This window comes from Melospiza georgiana, chromosome 5 (assembly GCF_028018845.1).
Source record: "Melospiza georgiana isolate bMelGeo1 chromosome 5, bMelGeo1.pri, whole genome shotgun sequence".
Taxonomy (NCBI): Eukaryota; Metazoa; Chordata; class Aves; order Passeriformes; family Passerellidae; genus Melospiza; species Melospiza georgiana.
In genome coordinates this window covers 12,513,962-12,529,814 of record NC_080434.1, presented here as the reverse complement: position 1 = coordinate 12,529,814, position 15,853 = coordinate 12,513,962, and the positions used below count along the sequence as shown (strand labels likewise).

Here is a 15,853-nt window from a genome sequence, read left to right as displayed (position 1 = left end):
GAAACCAAGCTGCTCAGGAAGCACCATTAAGCTGTGAAAACCACCATTGCTTTATACATCAGAAAAATACCTGAGGTGCAAAACACAAGTTACTACAGCTTAAAAAGGAGAAAACCACATCAACTTTGAACAGTTTGTCTTTATTATTAGACTTTTGTGTTGTAAACACTGAAAACTGCAGCAGAGGGCAAATGAAAGAAGCAACTCCATTTATCCTTTTGCATGAATTAGTGCATAGATTGAAATGTTTAGGGGAAAAAAGAAATCAAGCAAACATTTTAGCATAAGCTGCTTTCTCTTTCTCCCTTTGGGCTTTTATCTTCTGCTTGATTTTGAGTGTTTCCGTCTGGATAGCTGCTCAAAAAGAAAATGACAGAGTTACAGTAATCTCTTTAAATTAGGTCTCCTCATAGGTTAACACCTGCTGGAATTTACCTATGTTGTATTTCATAAAACTGCATTTAATCTTTGATTAGGTTAGATACTAGCACCAAAGGCCTTGTCCCTTGCTTTGTGTAAGGGACTTTTCAACTAGTAAGGCAACCACATCGAGGAGCCTGCAGCAAGGATGGTGTGGGTGCCAATACAGAACTTAGGAGATAAAAATCTCACCCAATTAGAGGAGGAAATTAAGCTAGTTAGAGCCCTGTGAGATACAGACACAGTTCAAGAGGAATGCTGCTGACCTACATAAGCAGGTTTTCCAGTGCAACAGAAGCATCACTGCTGTATAAAATCAGGTTTTCCACTTCAGTGGGTTCTGTGCTTAGAGAATATCAGTGTTTAAGAAGCTAGCATTTTAGGCATCACACTCGTATTAATTCCAACTGAATACTACCCTGGATACTTTGCTAAATTCTTAAGGGAATTTTTAAAGAAACAGCTTATTTTACCTTTGTCTTCAGGGGCTATTTCATGAGCCTTTTTAAGATCAGCCTTAAATAAAAGAAAAATATAAATTAATGATCTGACAGAACTTTAAATTTAAAAAGACAAAAAGAAGTGATCATTACCAGTGCTTGATCAAGATCTTTTATTCCCTGCCATCCTTGAGCCCGTCTGTAGAGAGCTTTAGTATTTGCTGGATCTATTTTAAGAGCCTGTAAATTTAATAAAATTGTCACATTAACATTTCTTATACTTCACAGCCTCCCATCTCCACAAATGGCACAATTCACACCAGCAGACAATCTTCACAGTTGGTTTGAGGGTAAGCTGTCAAAACATTAACTGTGTAAAAAGGAATGCTATAATGCAGCACACTGAATAGCAAGTAATCAGCTTCAGTATCGCTGCAGCAAAAGTGGTCTTTTGTGAAGGATGAGCACACACGAGGCCCAAATGGAACAGCTGCTGTGTGTGTGTATATATAGAGAGCTGTCAGGGCTGAGGAGTTGCTGCAGTTCAAATTATCCTAACCTCGAGTCTCACAGGGCATCTCTCTATTGCAGCTCCTTCCTTCGCACCAAACCTCCTCAAATGGCATCAGAAATAAAGAGATTTCCTGTAAAGATTTTTTTCACTGTGGGCTAGAAAAATACATGCAAGCAATCCATCTCATCATGCTTCAGGAACTTTGCCAAGTTCCAGTCATTACGCCTTTTTTGAGCTGAATGTTTTCAATAATGTGTATATGCCAGCTCTAATATGACAATATCAAAATAGGAAATACAATGGCTGGGCAAAAAGATTGTTCCACTATTTGATTACTTTGATCATTTTTTCAGAATACCTCAGATAATTTGGTCAGCTAGCTGTTACCTTATCTTGCCTGTGAAGATCACATTTTTACTGCAGTTAGTTCTATTGTGTGTCTTTAATTTAAAGAATATAGCTTCTCAGTGTTTAGAGGAAATGTCTTCACAGCAATGTGTTGCTTTAATAATTTAATTTACTAACCTTAAGTCATTAATAGACAACACATCCATATTTTTTAAATCACTTGGGTATTGGCTGTTAATAGAAAGGAAGTGTTACTGTGGGTGCTCCTATTGATCTACCTAGTATAAAGCCTTCAGCCTCTTCTGTGCTAAGAATTAGTCTGGATTGTATACAGAGAAGTAGCATTCTTTGGTTTTACTTTGACCATTGTGCTTACAACTATTTCAATGCAAAGTTTGTTTGAACAGGTTCAGCTGTTCATAATTCATTATTTACACCAAACAATGCATGTATTCCAGGCTGTTAATTTAAATTGCTTTTGGCCTTATGAAATCATAAAAGTAAAAGTGTACAGTTTCTCATTAATAATTACCTAGAACTTTACTAGCTAATTTTAGGAAACTGGTGTTCTGATTAAAGCACTGACACAGTTATTAGACATAAGCTGAATGACTTACAGAAGTCTATTATAGCTGTGGAGTTGCGTTCATCTAACAATTGTTTACTCTTAAAAAAGGAAGTGCAATTTTCTTCCCACAATGGCAAGTATTATTAGTTATAGTAATTTCTACCTGTAACACTGTTTCAGTTTTTACCATTTTCTAGGTGACAGATATCACATTACACAATATTTTTACTATTTTCTTCTTTCCTCCTTCCCCATTTGTCCATTCTAAATATAGGTTTATGAAGGTTTTCCACCATCAGCAAGCTAGAAAGCAAGGCAGCATTCTAATGACCTCACACACAGATAAGGTGAGACTCCTGCTTTCAGCACAAGGCCCTAGGAGATGCTGCTCAGGATCCTTTGCTAACAGATAAGAGCATTCTTTCCTCTGTTTTCTTCATATTATTGGAATTTTACTGAATTATTTAGTTTCCTCAAATTTACTTTTTCACTCTGCCCATGTCATGGTTCCTTTTTTTTTTTTTTTCCTTTAATTCTACTGGTTTTCTTTTTTTCCAGATTTATCATTATCTTGTTTCTTTCTTGCTATTCAGTCATTTTATTTTACTATTAAGCCTACCTGGAAGGTTAGTTATTTAGTTAAAGTCTCTGCCATGAATAAAATACAAGGCCATCAAATCAAGAGGCAAGTAAAACATTTTGCTCATATTTGTCTTCCAGAGAAAAGTACTCCTCTTTCACTCAAAAGAGGAAAAACAGTTTAACTCTTTGTAATGTAAGAAGTAGCTCTACAATCCAAACTGACAATGATGTGCTTTTTTCCTGGCAGTAAGCAACAGCCCTCTTTTGTTTGTTTCTAATGATTCATTTCAATTTCAGAATCTTTTTAAAAAGCCACATATTGGAAAGTTAGTACTAACTTCACCATAAGCTTCTACTTGTTTACTTTCAAATCATAAGCTTGTCCAAAGACTTTAAAAAGCTTTGTGGTCTTGTGTCTACACAGGCCAATTCTTGACCAAGATACTGAACATTACATTTACCTCTGAACAGCTGTCAATGGCTCCCTGCCAATCTGACAGTTTTAGTTTGCAAGCACCAATGTTTAGAACACAGGTCAAAGCAACAGTCTTTAACTTGGGCTTGTCTGCCTCCTCTGCCACTTCTTCAGAAGCTTCTACATACCTGCAGAAAAACAGATTCATACACAACATGGGTTAGTGTTGCAACTTCAGTTTTTGTCCTGCCCTTAGCTATCTCTCCACAGATATGTCTGAACCAACCAATCCACACTACTTCTAAAGCAGCTTCAATTCAACTGTTACAAATCCTTATTAAACTAAATACATAAACCCTGCCCTAAAAAACCAATCAACTCTCACTAAGGAATGTTTACCTGCAACTCTTAGTCCTCCACTGTATTAGCACACTCTTTTTCTTAGACAAATGCACTATTCTACTGCAGGAAAACATCAGACTTTATCTCAAGTTTACTCTCAAAAAACACGTTGCTCATCAGTGCTAGAAAATCAACACCACCACTGCACCTTCCATGTTCATGAGAAGCTTCATCTCTTCTTGAGTTCCCTCAATAACCTTTTAATTAGGTTAGGCATTTGTAGCTAAAATCTGAAGCTAACTTTACTTTGTAAAGGAGTGTGGTTTATGAGCATTAGTAACATCACCTTCTTCCCACTGTCCTCCTTCATGACTTTTCCTGAACTTCAAAACTGACACTGGTTCAGGATAGAGCCACAGCAGTTATTACATCTCTGTTTTGAAAGCACATTTCTTAATTTACAATGTGCTAATACTGTCTGGTTTTTATTTTCAGTGGCAAAGGTCTGCTGTGGATACAAAGTTTTAACTCCTTAATGGTCTATTTGATAGAACTTCTCTGAGTTCTATTTAAAAAACAAAAATTGTGCTTGCATACATTCACATTTTAAGCATGGTATGAATTAATGTAGTCTTTGCAGATCAGGGCCTATGGAAGTTCACTTTTTGCATGCCCTGTCTTTTTTGTTGTTCATATGCAACCTTTGTATCACAAAAATTAGCAATACTTAAAAAGTAAATTAGAAGCTTTGTGCTTCTAAATTAGATGCAGTCCTAGTGCTTGTTCCACTTGCTGAAGATGAGAACAAGAAGAAAGAGCAAACATGTAAAAGGTGAGTTATAACACAAATCAGTATTATGTTCAAAACAAATGGAACACATGTATAATATTTATAAATCACACCAAAACATTAAAGACTGCAACCATTCTGGACATAAGGTTAGAGCTTCCAAGTTAAAGAATCAGTGGAGTAAGTATCAAGGGAGATAATAGGAAGTAATACTTTCTTTTTGTTTAAAAAAAAAAAGGTGTCAATTCTAACATGTAAAATGTATTTTTTTAAAAATGCTAAGAAGCAATAAAACAAGAAAAAGAACATAAGATTGGAATTGTTACTGTAGGTGAAAAGAAAAAAGCATTTTCAGATGGTGTGCCAGGTAGATTGCACCTAAGCCATGGGATACCCTGGCAAGAGCTATTCTCTTCCTATCAGTTCTAGTGAAGTGCCAGCTAAAGGTCACCATCCTACATGAAATATTAGATTCTAAGCTACATTTTACAGGGCATGTCCATAAAAGTATGGCCTATAAGGAAAAGCTGGAAAGATCAGATTCATTTAGTCTAGAAAATTACTATGATTTCCACCTACAAGGACAAATAAGCACCAAAGCAGCTCAAACAGGAAGAGCTTTCACTGGATGTGCTTAAAAGTGAGCAAGACACCTAACTGGAAGGGATGGTGTAATTATACCTGGCATTTACGTAAGAATGGGGAGAAAAAATGGACAGATACAACAAAGATCCTTCAAGATCCATTCCAGCCTTTTTTATGTACAGTTTCCAAAAGGTTTGCATAGAAATCCTTTTTACTTTGGGGTTTCTGTTTCTGTGATGGGCTTTTTAAGGGCAGGTTGAGACACTGCATCTTGGGTTAATATCTGCAATTAAAGGATTCATTTTATGGTTCAGAAAGGTGACATTTATTTGAAACCCAGTCTGATAAAATCTCAGCTGAAGCATTAAATATTACTGATTTTTTTTTCTTACATTTTTGTCACTGTTGCTTAACCACTGCTCATTAAGAAGGTTTGGATAAAGGTCAGTAAGTATAACTTTATTTTTAAGAGATGTTCACATACTTAAAACAAAAAGCATAAAAATATGAAAGGAACAGTATGGAAGCAAAAGCAGAAAGACTATGATTTTGAAGGCAAGTCTGAATTATTAATGAAGTCAGGATGATGGTATGGACCCACAGAAAAAAAAAAAACAATAATGAATGAGTAAGGGCCACATTGGTCTTTTGAACTTCTCAATTTCCTAAAGCTACTGCTTTTTATAAATCATAGAAAATCATTTCCCTTCCTTGCTGTCCATTAACTACCCTGGATACTACTATGCTTTTCTTCCCAGGTATGTACCTGCACAGTGGCAGTATTATAAAGAGTATTTAGGCAGTTCTCAGCAATACTTCTTACCTAGCACAGAGCGGAAGACTTACTTGATTAGGTAGCTAAAAATCAACCAGATGTTTTCAAGATTCAGAAGGATCTTTGTTTAAAAAAGAAAAGAAAAGAGCACTGCACCAGGCACCTTTTAAAGGCACAAATGATTGCTTAAGAGTGAGATTCATTTGGGTTACAGGAACCACCTGATTGAGGGATGAGAGCCTTACCGTAAACTTTTACTATACTTTTTAGCTGCCATTGCCCAATTTTGCGATTTGAAGAAAGTATTTCCTATATTCTTTGTGTCTTCTGCTATGGCCACAATCTTGTCAACCTATTGAAATAGATGGGAAATATAAAGGATGAATGTATTTATGAAAGAAGTCATGAATTAACTAATGTTTAACAGTACGATCCCAGGCCCATCCTCTTTTAAGGTTTATAAGACCTCAGAATAGAAATACTCCAATTTCAAACAAAATACTACCTTCAAACTACTTCTGTAATATCCTCTACTTTATGTAACACAAAGATCTGAAAGATGAAATTCCTAGTGGCTTTTCTACAATATAAATGGTGAGAAAATACTAGAGAAGACAGAGTAGTCCAACTCTTTTCTCCAAATGCTGCTACCCACATAGAGCTATATATAAAGGTGTTGACCATTATTCAAAGGAAAGAAGATAAATTTACAAGCAAAGTATTCAACCAAGACTGCCTTATTCCTGACGAAATGTCTTCTGCTTCTCAAAACAGTATCACTCACGTGAACCCTGCACACGCTCAAAGTGGAAGTCATGTCAACACAATTCTCCTTCTCTCTGAACACTTAACGTTATCAATGGAAGGAGAAAAGAACTGCCTGTCTTTATCAAGTCCATCATTTCTACTTCCACAACTGTATACACTTCAAGTTACTTCTCTAGTGGTAATTATAAATAGTTTATCATTACAGCTGTCTATTTTACCCTACTAGAATCAGTAACCTTGGCAAAAAGTGATCAGTGTGAGACCAATCTTACCATGGTTTCTGTAGTTGGTTTATATGAACAAGTTTTAAGTTAAAGGGCACAGGCAATTGCCAACTTCAATTCTACACCACATCAAAGGCTATCCAAAAGCATTTTCATAAGTTGAAGTGCTTCTCAAAAGCTAAGGAGTTTGTTTTCTAGCTCAAATGGATTTTTACTATTCTAATTCTCTATTTGGAATCTACTCATACAGCCCCCTTTTCTTCCCCCTCTCAGAAATCACTGTTTGACTTACACAGTTTGTCTAGTTCGCCTACATGAGAAATTAAAACCCTGGAGAAGAGCTGCTTTCACCAGTCTGCTCCCTGACTTCCAACAACAGATCTTCTGCAGGTTTGAACAATCTAAAAAGTAAACAACTACTGGGAATAATGAACAACTACCTCTGATGTACTAAAAACCTTTTAAAAAGGCCAATCCTTTATTTCTAATAAGTGGGGCAGAGTCTGTTAAAGGCTGAGTATTTTTAAAAGTGTGTAGATAACAACATTAAGTTAGTTGTCTGCAGGATGGAGTTCTAGTAATTGCAACCTGACATTACAGCACAAACAGAAATAAAAAGAAATCAAGAACAGAAAATAAGTGTGACAATTTTAAGTGAGGTTTTAGTTACTGGGGGGAAAAAATTAGCACTGAAAAAAAAAGAGGTAACAATCCCTTCCCACACAGCCTTCCCTTTCTTAAAATGGAATGTCACCATTTAACCAGGGCCTCATTCCATTCTTAAGAAAAAAAGCTTAATTAACATCATCACACACACCATGTAACTCAGATCACCTACAAGTCTTGCTATCTGTAAAATACCCAAGAAGAAAAATACTTACATCTTTTAAGTCTATATCTGAATCTTCAGGAAAATCTGGATGAGCATCTCCAGATCCATCCTGGGGAGTAATTCCCCAGTCATCTCCTTCCTTTAGCTCTCCACATTCGGCTATGACACACAACTGAAAAAATGAAGTGTAAATAGTAGTATTGCTTATTAAGATAATTTTTAAAAAAGCAGTAACTTCCAAGTGCTCTTTGAAATTTTTGAAAGTCCATAAAAAGGCTTTTTCATCTGTTGTTTGGGTGCATTTATTTCAGAAACCCATCACATCATTAGCCTATCCTCATCAAAAGGCTTTTATCACACCAAGTGTTGTGTTCAGAGGATCAGCATTCCTAAAACACCATACCCACGCTTCACGGGGAGGCTGCGAGAGGAACTGGCAGCAAGCTGAAGTGCAGCAAAAAACAAGACATGGAAACTCTTCTACATTAGAGAAGATGGTTCTTTCTTCAACTGGCAAGACTTTTAAAGTTAGATGTATTAATTCATCCAACACCCACAAGCTGCTATGACCAATTGCTTTTTCAGAAACATGACTTCTGACATAAAAATTATAAGAATTACGTATCATTTAGGTGGGATTGTGAATTCCACCTTTTCATTTCATCACCCATCCTACACTTCTGGCAAAGGCTTCCACCCTCACAGCTATGTTGAACAATAAATGGTTTGTGCAAGGAAAATGTACAGTGCAAGAACAAAAGCCTCTTAACAAGGACAGTAAAATGGAAATTACCAGTTAGCAAAAATAACTAACATTTAATAGTTCTAAATACTACACCAGGAATTTAGAAGAAATGATTACACATCATATAATGAAATAATAAACATCATCCCTCAGTGCTTTGCCTTTTGCTTACCTTAGCAGGATTTTCTCCTTTCACTTCAACATTTTCTAGTATTTTAACTACACCCATTCCTTTGATCACTTGGCCAAACACCACATGTTTCCCATCCAGGTGAGGAGTAGGCACCGTTGTAATAAAGAACTGAGAGCCATTAGTACCAGGTCCTGCATTTGCCATGCTCAGCAGACCTGGTTTGTCATGCTGCATTGGGGGGGGAAAAAATCACCATCAGCATTTAAAATATGTTATAAAATCATATGGAAGGTTCTGTAAGGCTGATCATAAACATAGCCATGACAGCCATAGCAACTTCGTAAACCAATTGCATTCAGGTGCCAACTAATTTTACCCACCCTGACTGAAGAGGGCAAATGCTCAGCTCAGGGTCTTTACCTGCCCCCTACCAATCCAGCAAGCACAGCCACGTGTGACTTAATGTTGTAACACCTGTCTCCTGCTTCTACAATCCACCCCCTACACAGCTGATGAGTTTAGGCAGATCACCTGAGAAAGAAGTGAAGTTCCTCACTGAATTATTTAAGACCACTGGCCTTAAGAAGTGAGGCTACACACCACTGAAACCAACTTTAATGTTGAGCTGCTAAGATGGGTATGTGATATGAATTTTAAAAGGATTATGCACACAAAGTATGGTGTAGAACTATGGAGTTTAGAGGACTGTGGTCTTTGAAATTCATGATTTGGTCATTTTGTTTGGGGATTTTTAATCTCCTTCCCTTTCCCAGAGATGCAGTTTTTAGTCTGTTGGGATTTTTAACCATATAATTGTTCTGCCACTTAGGCCACCAGGCCTCAATCTAAAAGAAAATTGTTAAACAGCCTGATGTAAGAAGATATTGTTTATCCTGTTTCTTGCAAGAACTTTTTCCTTTTTTGAACTAAGACTTTTCTTGTCCCAGCACATAGATTATTCTGCACTGCAAAAATGTATGTTTTATTACATGTTGTGAATGTCTTGTTTAAGTGGCACAACCCAGCCATGAAGTTGTTACTCTCCCCAAGTTGGTCTGGTTACTAAGTGCAAGGAACTCCATTTAATCTAAGTGAGGATGTTATACCTAGACACTGGTACACATCTAAAGCATTCATGCTGTGGTACTGTTAAGAAACTTGGTACTGTGGGAAGGAGAGGAGGAACAAAAAGTGATGATAGCACAGAGGACATAGAAACAGATTTCAGAGCTCAATGAGAGGTTGATTAGTTTGAGATAACAGTCTGAGCCTGGTGTATTTAAGCATCTGCTTTTTCCCTACATTCTGTACCAACTTCAAGAACCTGTTGTTTTGAAAACTGTTTTCCCACGTAGTGTTTGGATTTCCATAGTGGTAGGTAGGGAGACCTCCTTGCCTGAACTGTTTACCTGGTCCTAAGGCACAGTAAGTCTGAATCTTTTCAGTCAGGATTTGGCTTAGGAACTCTGGGAAACGGTTCCACAGCTATGAGCCAGAATCACACCCAGCCAACAGAAAGCTACTGGAATCTTGGCTTTATCTGTTCTAACCTTGAAACTTGCCCTGGGAGTCAGAGATGGCAAATGACAGAGGAGCCTGTGTCCCAGAGCAAGAGAAGGCAGCTGGTAGGATTGCAGCCTCCAAAACAAATATCTGACACTTTGCATTGTAGTTGCTGGCAAACAAGTTAAACAGAAGGGTTGCCCCACAGCAGATTTTTGCAAATACCATTTGAGGCTGGTCACTGCTTCACTGCCTAAGCCCTGTAAATCTTAGCTTTTCCTCCCCCTCTCCCCAGTTACAGCTAGTGCTAGACAGCAATAGTTTGTAAACAAAAACAACAAGTAACAGTAAGTTCTGGTGTTGCCTTAAACCTGCAGGTTTACCTTTTGTCTGTAAAGATGTGGGGGCACAAGTTGGAAATTACAGAGAGCAGTCTGGTGCCTTCAGTCTCCCCACTTATACCCAACCCCATTTTGTCTGGGACCAACTATCAACTTTAGTCCCAAATTATCAGAGCCTCTATAAAGAAAACTCTTGTCACTCATGAATTTTCTTGCTGTGTTTTGAAAAGCACTGCAGACAGATGGAGTGTCTTTCTCATTATGGCTTCTGTGTTCATTTTGTAAGCTTATAAAGCAAGCAAAAAATCTGGACAAAATCAGATTCTCTGACAGATCCAAGGCTTGCAAAACTATGCCATAGTAACAGTGCTTGGGGTTGTGTAAGTTGGGTGTTCCCCAACAGCAGAGCCATTAGCTGGAGAAGTGGCATCAAGAAAAGCCTAGTGGGACTGATCTGAGATGATAAACTGACTACTGACAAAAGTTTTGCAGTTTACTGCAATTTGCAACAGTCCATGCAACCAGCACAAGAACAAACAGTTCCAGTGTCCTCAAATATCAACAAAAACAACTCTGTTTTCTGAGATAGTGGGTGAGAACACTGCAGGGCTGCTGGATTAAATGCAAGAGCTAGTGAATTTCTACCTAACAGAGACATTTAAATTCCCTGTGAAATCCTAACATACTTGGCAAATAGATAACAGGAATCATGCTCTTAAGACTCTGTACAGGATCCAAATGCGTTCTTCAACATATCTCTGGCACTCTGACAACATTTGTTAGAGCTGAGAAGTACAGAAACGGGAATCATTTGTATCATATTCACAACTACCTCTTGATCTCAAGAAACAACCAAACACATAATGACACAAAGTCATCTTCAGGGATGTGATCCTGTGACAGTACCAACAGACAGACACTGTTAGCAGCAGTGCTGTGGGCACCACCAGAGTGTCAGACTTCAGAGAACACAACTGGAATTATCTTTATGATGAACACTGGAGTAACATTGCCAGTTACTGCTCCAAACTTAAGTCCTTTCAGTCTTGTGAGGCGTGGCTGAGGGAGCTGAGGTTTTTGAGAAAAGAATGTTCAAGGGTGACCTTATCACTCCCTACAACTACCTGAAAGCAAGGTGGGGGGTCAGTCTGTTCTCCCAGGCAATCAGCAACAGGATAGGAGGAAATGGCCTCAAGTTGCACAAGGAGAGGTTAAGGTTGGGCCTTGTGAGGAATTTCTTGACAGAAGGGAATGCGCTGCCCAGGGATGTGGTGGAGTCATCATCCCTGGAGGTGTTCAAGACCTGTCTATATATGGCACTTAGTGCTATACTCCACTTGACAAGGTGCTGTTTGGTCAAGGCTTGGACTCGTTGATGCTACAAGTGTTTTCCAACCTAACAGACTCTGTGATTTTGTCAATCTGATACAGGATTTTGTTATCTGATTAGTGGAGGATTGCTGTATTTTCTTCTCCTAAAATACTGTCTGGGGGCAAGTACAACTGCATTCAGGGCTTTGCTTTAACCATGGGACAGTGATATGTGTAAGGTTTTAGTCAGTGTTGTTTAGAGTCTGTCATGTGCTACCACATACAACATGACATGAAAATGGTTAGTGCCCATGCTGGCAATTGTTATTACTGCAGCAGGAGTAACATCACTGAAACACAACAACTGAATACAATCAGTGTTTTTAACAGAGTACCTGATAATGAAAGTTTTCATCTTCAAATTTTTCACCATATATACTTTCTCCACCTGTGCCATTTTGGTTTGAGAAATCTCCACCTTGAACCATAAATTCCTTAATAACTGTAAAAGAAAATAGTTATGAAATGTCTCAGCAAGGCACAAGGAAAAAACCCCAAAAGCTAAACAACTCTAAGATGAAAAGCAATCCTTGTCGCCAGCACCTAAATGGAACCAAAATCCGTCTTTTATTTACCAAGTCACCTAAGTACTCCTTTCCAGTTATGTGGTTATCACTTGATATTTAAACCTTTACCTGAAATTCATTTCAACCTGTTTACAACTCAGAGTAAACTAGTTTTGCAAAATTCCTACTAAATTTATAATTTACTATTGTCAGTGCATGGTAAGAACACATAATCATTTGGAGGATCAAAAAGTGAAAAACTTTCCTTCAGTAAAGTTGTTTCTTTAACAAGTACTTGAAATATTTTTTAATATTATTTCAATGGTAGACAACTTTTGTTACCAATAGGAACACAGAGGATTTCCCAGAACTTACTCCTGTGGAAAGGACATCCTTTATAATGGAGAGGTTTTCCAGTGGTAGGTCCTGTTCCTTTTTCTCCTGTACACAGCGCACGGAAATTCTCAGCAGTTTTAGGTACAACGTCAGCAAATAATTCAAAGACAATGCGTCCAACTGAAACGACAAAGAGAGAATAAGACATTTTTAAGTCTTGTCCTAGGCACGGTGACGCGTTGAGCATTGTATGTCAAAAGAAATTAATGTTTCAAGCTTTATTATTATTATTATTTCAATTACTATTCAATTTCCATCTTGGAGTTGCTCTGTGGCAATTGCTTGCAGAGTTACATTGGGGTTTTAGCAATATTATTACCAACAATGAATTCCCCTGTCAAGAATAATGTAGCAGGAATAAAGGCAGATTCTGCCAAAAACTAATGAAAATGCCAAACGCATTTTCTGACAAAAAAAAGGTGTGTGGGAAATCACACATACATATATTAAAGCCAAATTATGAATTTTAATATGCACACTTATGTCAATTTTAGGATTTATGTAGTTTGTTCAATCATAAGTAGATACAATACAATGACTGTTTTGTGGAGACTTTTAATCCATAAAAAAGCTCATGCTAAACACATCCCTTACCCCTCACTCTCTTAAACCTGAATTTGACTAAGACACAGTGATACACTTTATATGCATATGAATAATGGCTATTTACAATTGGAGACACCACAAGCAATTGTTTAACAATTGCTGTACATGTTTTAACTGAAGGGAATTAAACTTGAGTAGCAAACAGATCCCGTAAATGCTGATAAATGGATTCTGTGCTGAATTGTCATTCCTTCACTAACTGGCTTCTCACAGAACTATTTCTCACTCCTAGCAGCCTCCATCAGTTGACGCTCCTGTTTTCTCATCAGCCTCACAGTCAATTAATTAACATAACTTCACTCTACCGGTAGCTAAATGTAAATATATTGATTCTAATTAATACAGGAATGAAAACAAATTAGACAACTGAAAGGCAATAAAAGGCAAATCATCTCATACTTTCTTCTTCTATTCTTCTGAGTAACAGAATGAATAAGTGAAAAGCAGTATCCTGACATGATTTAGGCAGTCCCTATCTTTTTCCATGTAAAATTTTTAAGCCTTTCACGTAGTACCCCAGCTAACTTGCTGTTGTTTCCTTCTTTCGATTTTGACCGTTTGCCCAGATTTCTGAGTGACCTCTGGCAGCACTGGCGCTGCCAAGAGAACCAGGGCTGCGGTTTCCCCGAGCTTTCCCCGCACAGCCCCCGCTGCCGGCGCGGCCCCAGGCCAGGCTGGCCGTGCCGCGGCAGCTCCGCGGGGCCCAGCCACGGGGGGCGGGGGCGGCTCCGAGCGGGCGAGGCCGCGCTCGGCACGGCGCAGCACGTGGAGAGCGGCCGCACACGTGGGCAGCGCCGGGAGCCGAGGCCGGGCAGCGCCGGCTGCCATGGGAACGCCGTGCCCGACCCCCGGCATCGCCACCGGGGCCCCCGGCCGGGCCCTGTGCTGCCATGTTGCCTTTCTCGCCATGTTCCTCGGGCCCGTTCGCTCTGGCGGGGGAGGCCCGTTCGCGGCGGGACGCCCTCCTCCTCCTCCCGCTGCCGGGGCTGTGCGCTCGCAGCCCGCAGGGCAGCGCCCGGCCCGGCCCGGCCCAGGGTCCCCCCACGTCCTGAGCGCTGCGGCCCGGCCCGGCCCGGAGCCGCTCCTGCAGCCGGGCCCGGGCCCCGCGCGGCCCGCACTGCGCCCCGGCCCGGGGCGCTCGCCCGGGCTCCGTCGCGCCCCCTCCCCACCTCGCTCGCCCCCGATGTCCACATCGAAGAAGGCGCGGGGGTTGCTGGCCTTGCCGGGCCGGGCGACAGGGGACGGGTGCGACATGCCGCAGCTGCCCGCTGGCGCGGTGGCGCCGCCCGCGATCCCGGCCGCCCGCGGGTCGGGGCCGCTCGGCGCTCCGCCCACCGGCGGGGGCGGGCGGCCGGGCCCCGGGAGCCCGCGATGGCTGCGGCGCTGGCCCGCCCCTGGGCCTGCCTCTCGGCGGCCTTAAGTGACTCGGGGATAATCTGCAGAGAAGGACCATTGCTTTCTCGAGGTTATACACACGCACGAGGCCTGGAAATAGGGGGAAGGAGAGAGACTTTAGGTTTTGCCTGGGTTTATATTTTATGAGAGAAATGGCAGGCTGCGTGGAAAGTGGTGAACCGTGGTAAAATGGGCAAATTGTCCGAAGTGACTATTATCCCATGAATATTTAGAAATGCAGAATATCCAGCCTTCCCAAGGTCTGAAAACAAAATATGTTTCATCCCAAAGGATGAATGTCACAATAATTTCTCCAAGGCCAACAATCTCTTTCGGACATTTGTGTTGACTAATGGACATACTATCAATACACTTGGTTTGGGCTCCTCAGGGTGCTCCTTGATTCCCAGGCAGATGAATGGTGCAACATGGCCGTGTCCTGTACTCAATGGTATCATGGAGGCAAGGTACCTGTGGCAAAAACAGAAGGGGCAGAAGAGTTCTGGGGTCTGACTTCTGCAAAGTTATAGTCCTTCTGGGAATGCTGCTGATCAAAATGAGCCTCTTTATTTCTTGGACTCTTCTAATCCATCCTAGAAACCTCTCATTCTTTGATTCGTTGTGTTCTCTGAAGGCTTTCTCCTGTAATTCATGTCTATATGTCTGGACTTGAGCTTCATCAAGCTGGTTTTCATCTCTCTCTCAGCATGTTCTCAATATTGGATGTGTCAGAGGGCAGTTGTAATTCCCAGATTGAAAGAAAATATAAAGTAGCATTTATATTAATCACTGCAGTCCATATACTGCATTGTAATCTTTCCCACACATCTGTACAGATGTTGGGTAGGAGAGGTGATCGGCACGGAGTGCTGTTACACATTGCATCTGGGAACCCTTAACAGAAGGAAAAGCCATCTGCTGCCATCTGGGAACACTTAGTGAGAAATCAGTGGAACCACACTGAGGCATTTCTCTCTCTGAGCCAGGTCATGCAGCTGTGTCAGGGATTTCACATGCTCCACGATGTCAGAGGCCACCAAAGCTTTGAGTCATCTGTAATTCACGAGGCATTTGGCCACGTTCACTGGCTGAGATATTTTTATCATTATGCGTAGCCTAGATGAGGTGCAGTGGTGTGGTCTCACACCAGCAACGTGCACTTGCCACCCTGTAAGCCAACCATGTCCTGGGCTACGTTTAAAGCAGTGTGGCCAGCAGGGCCAGGGAGACTGTTCTGCCCTTCTGCCCTGCCCT

The 15,853-nt window shown here is 40.4% G+C and overlaps 1 protein-coding gene across 1 annotated transcript; it reads right to left on the bottom strand.

The window, feature by feature from the left end:
• Nucleotides 1–121: 121 nt before the first annotated feature.
• Nucleotides 122–14,506, bottom strand: PPID (peptidylprolyl isomerase D). Its single transcript, XM_058023858.1, has 10 exons — nt 14,374–14,506; nt 12,578–12,718; nt 12,032–12,138; nt 8,521–8,709; nt 7,653–7,775; nt 6,025–6,131; nt 3,334–3,475; nt 1,014–1,100; nt 894–936; nt 122–354 (listed from the first exon to the last, which is right to left on the bottom strand). The coding sequence occupies exons 1-10, from the start codon at nt 14,456–14,458 to the stop codon at nt 266–268; spliced, it is 1,113 nt and encodes a 370-aa protein (XP_057879841.1). The 5' UTR covers nt 14,459–14,506; the 3' UTR covers nt 122–265.
• Between the last annotated feature and the right edge of the window lie 1,347 nt (nt 14,507–15,853).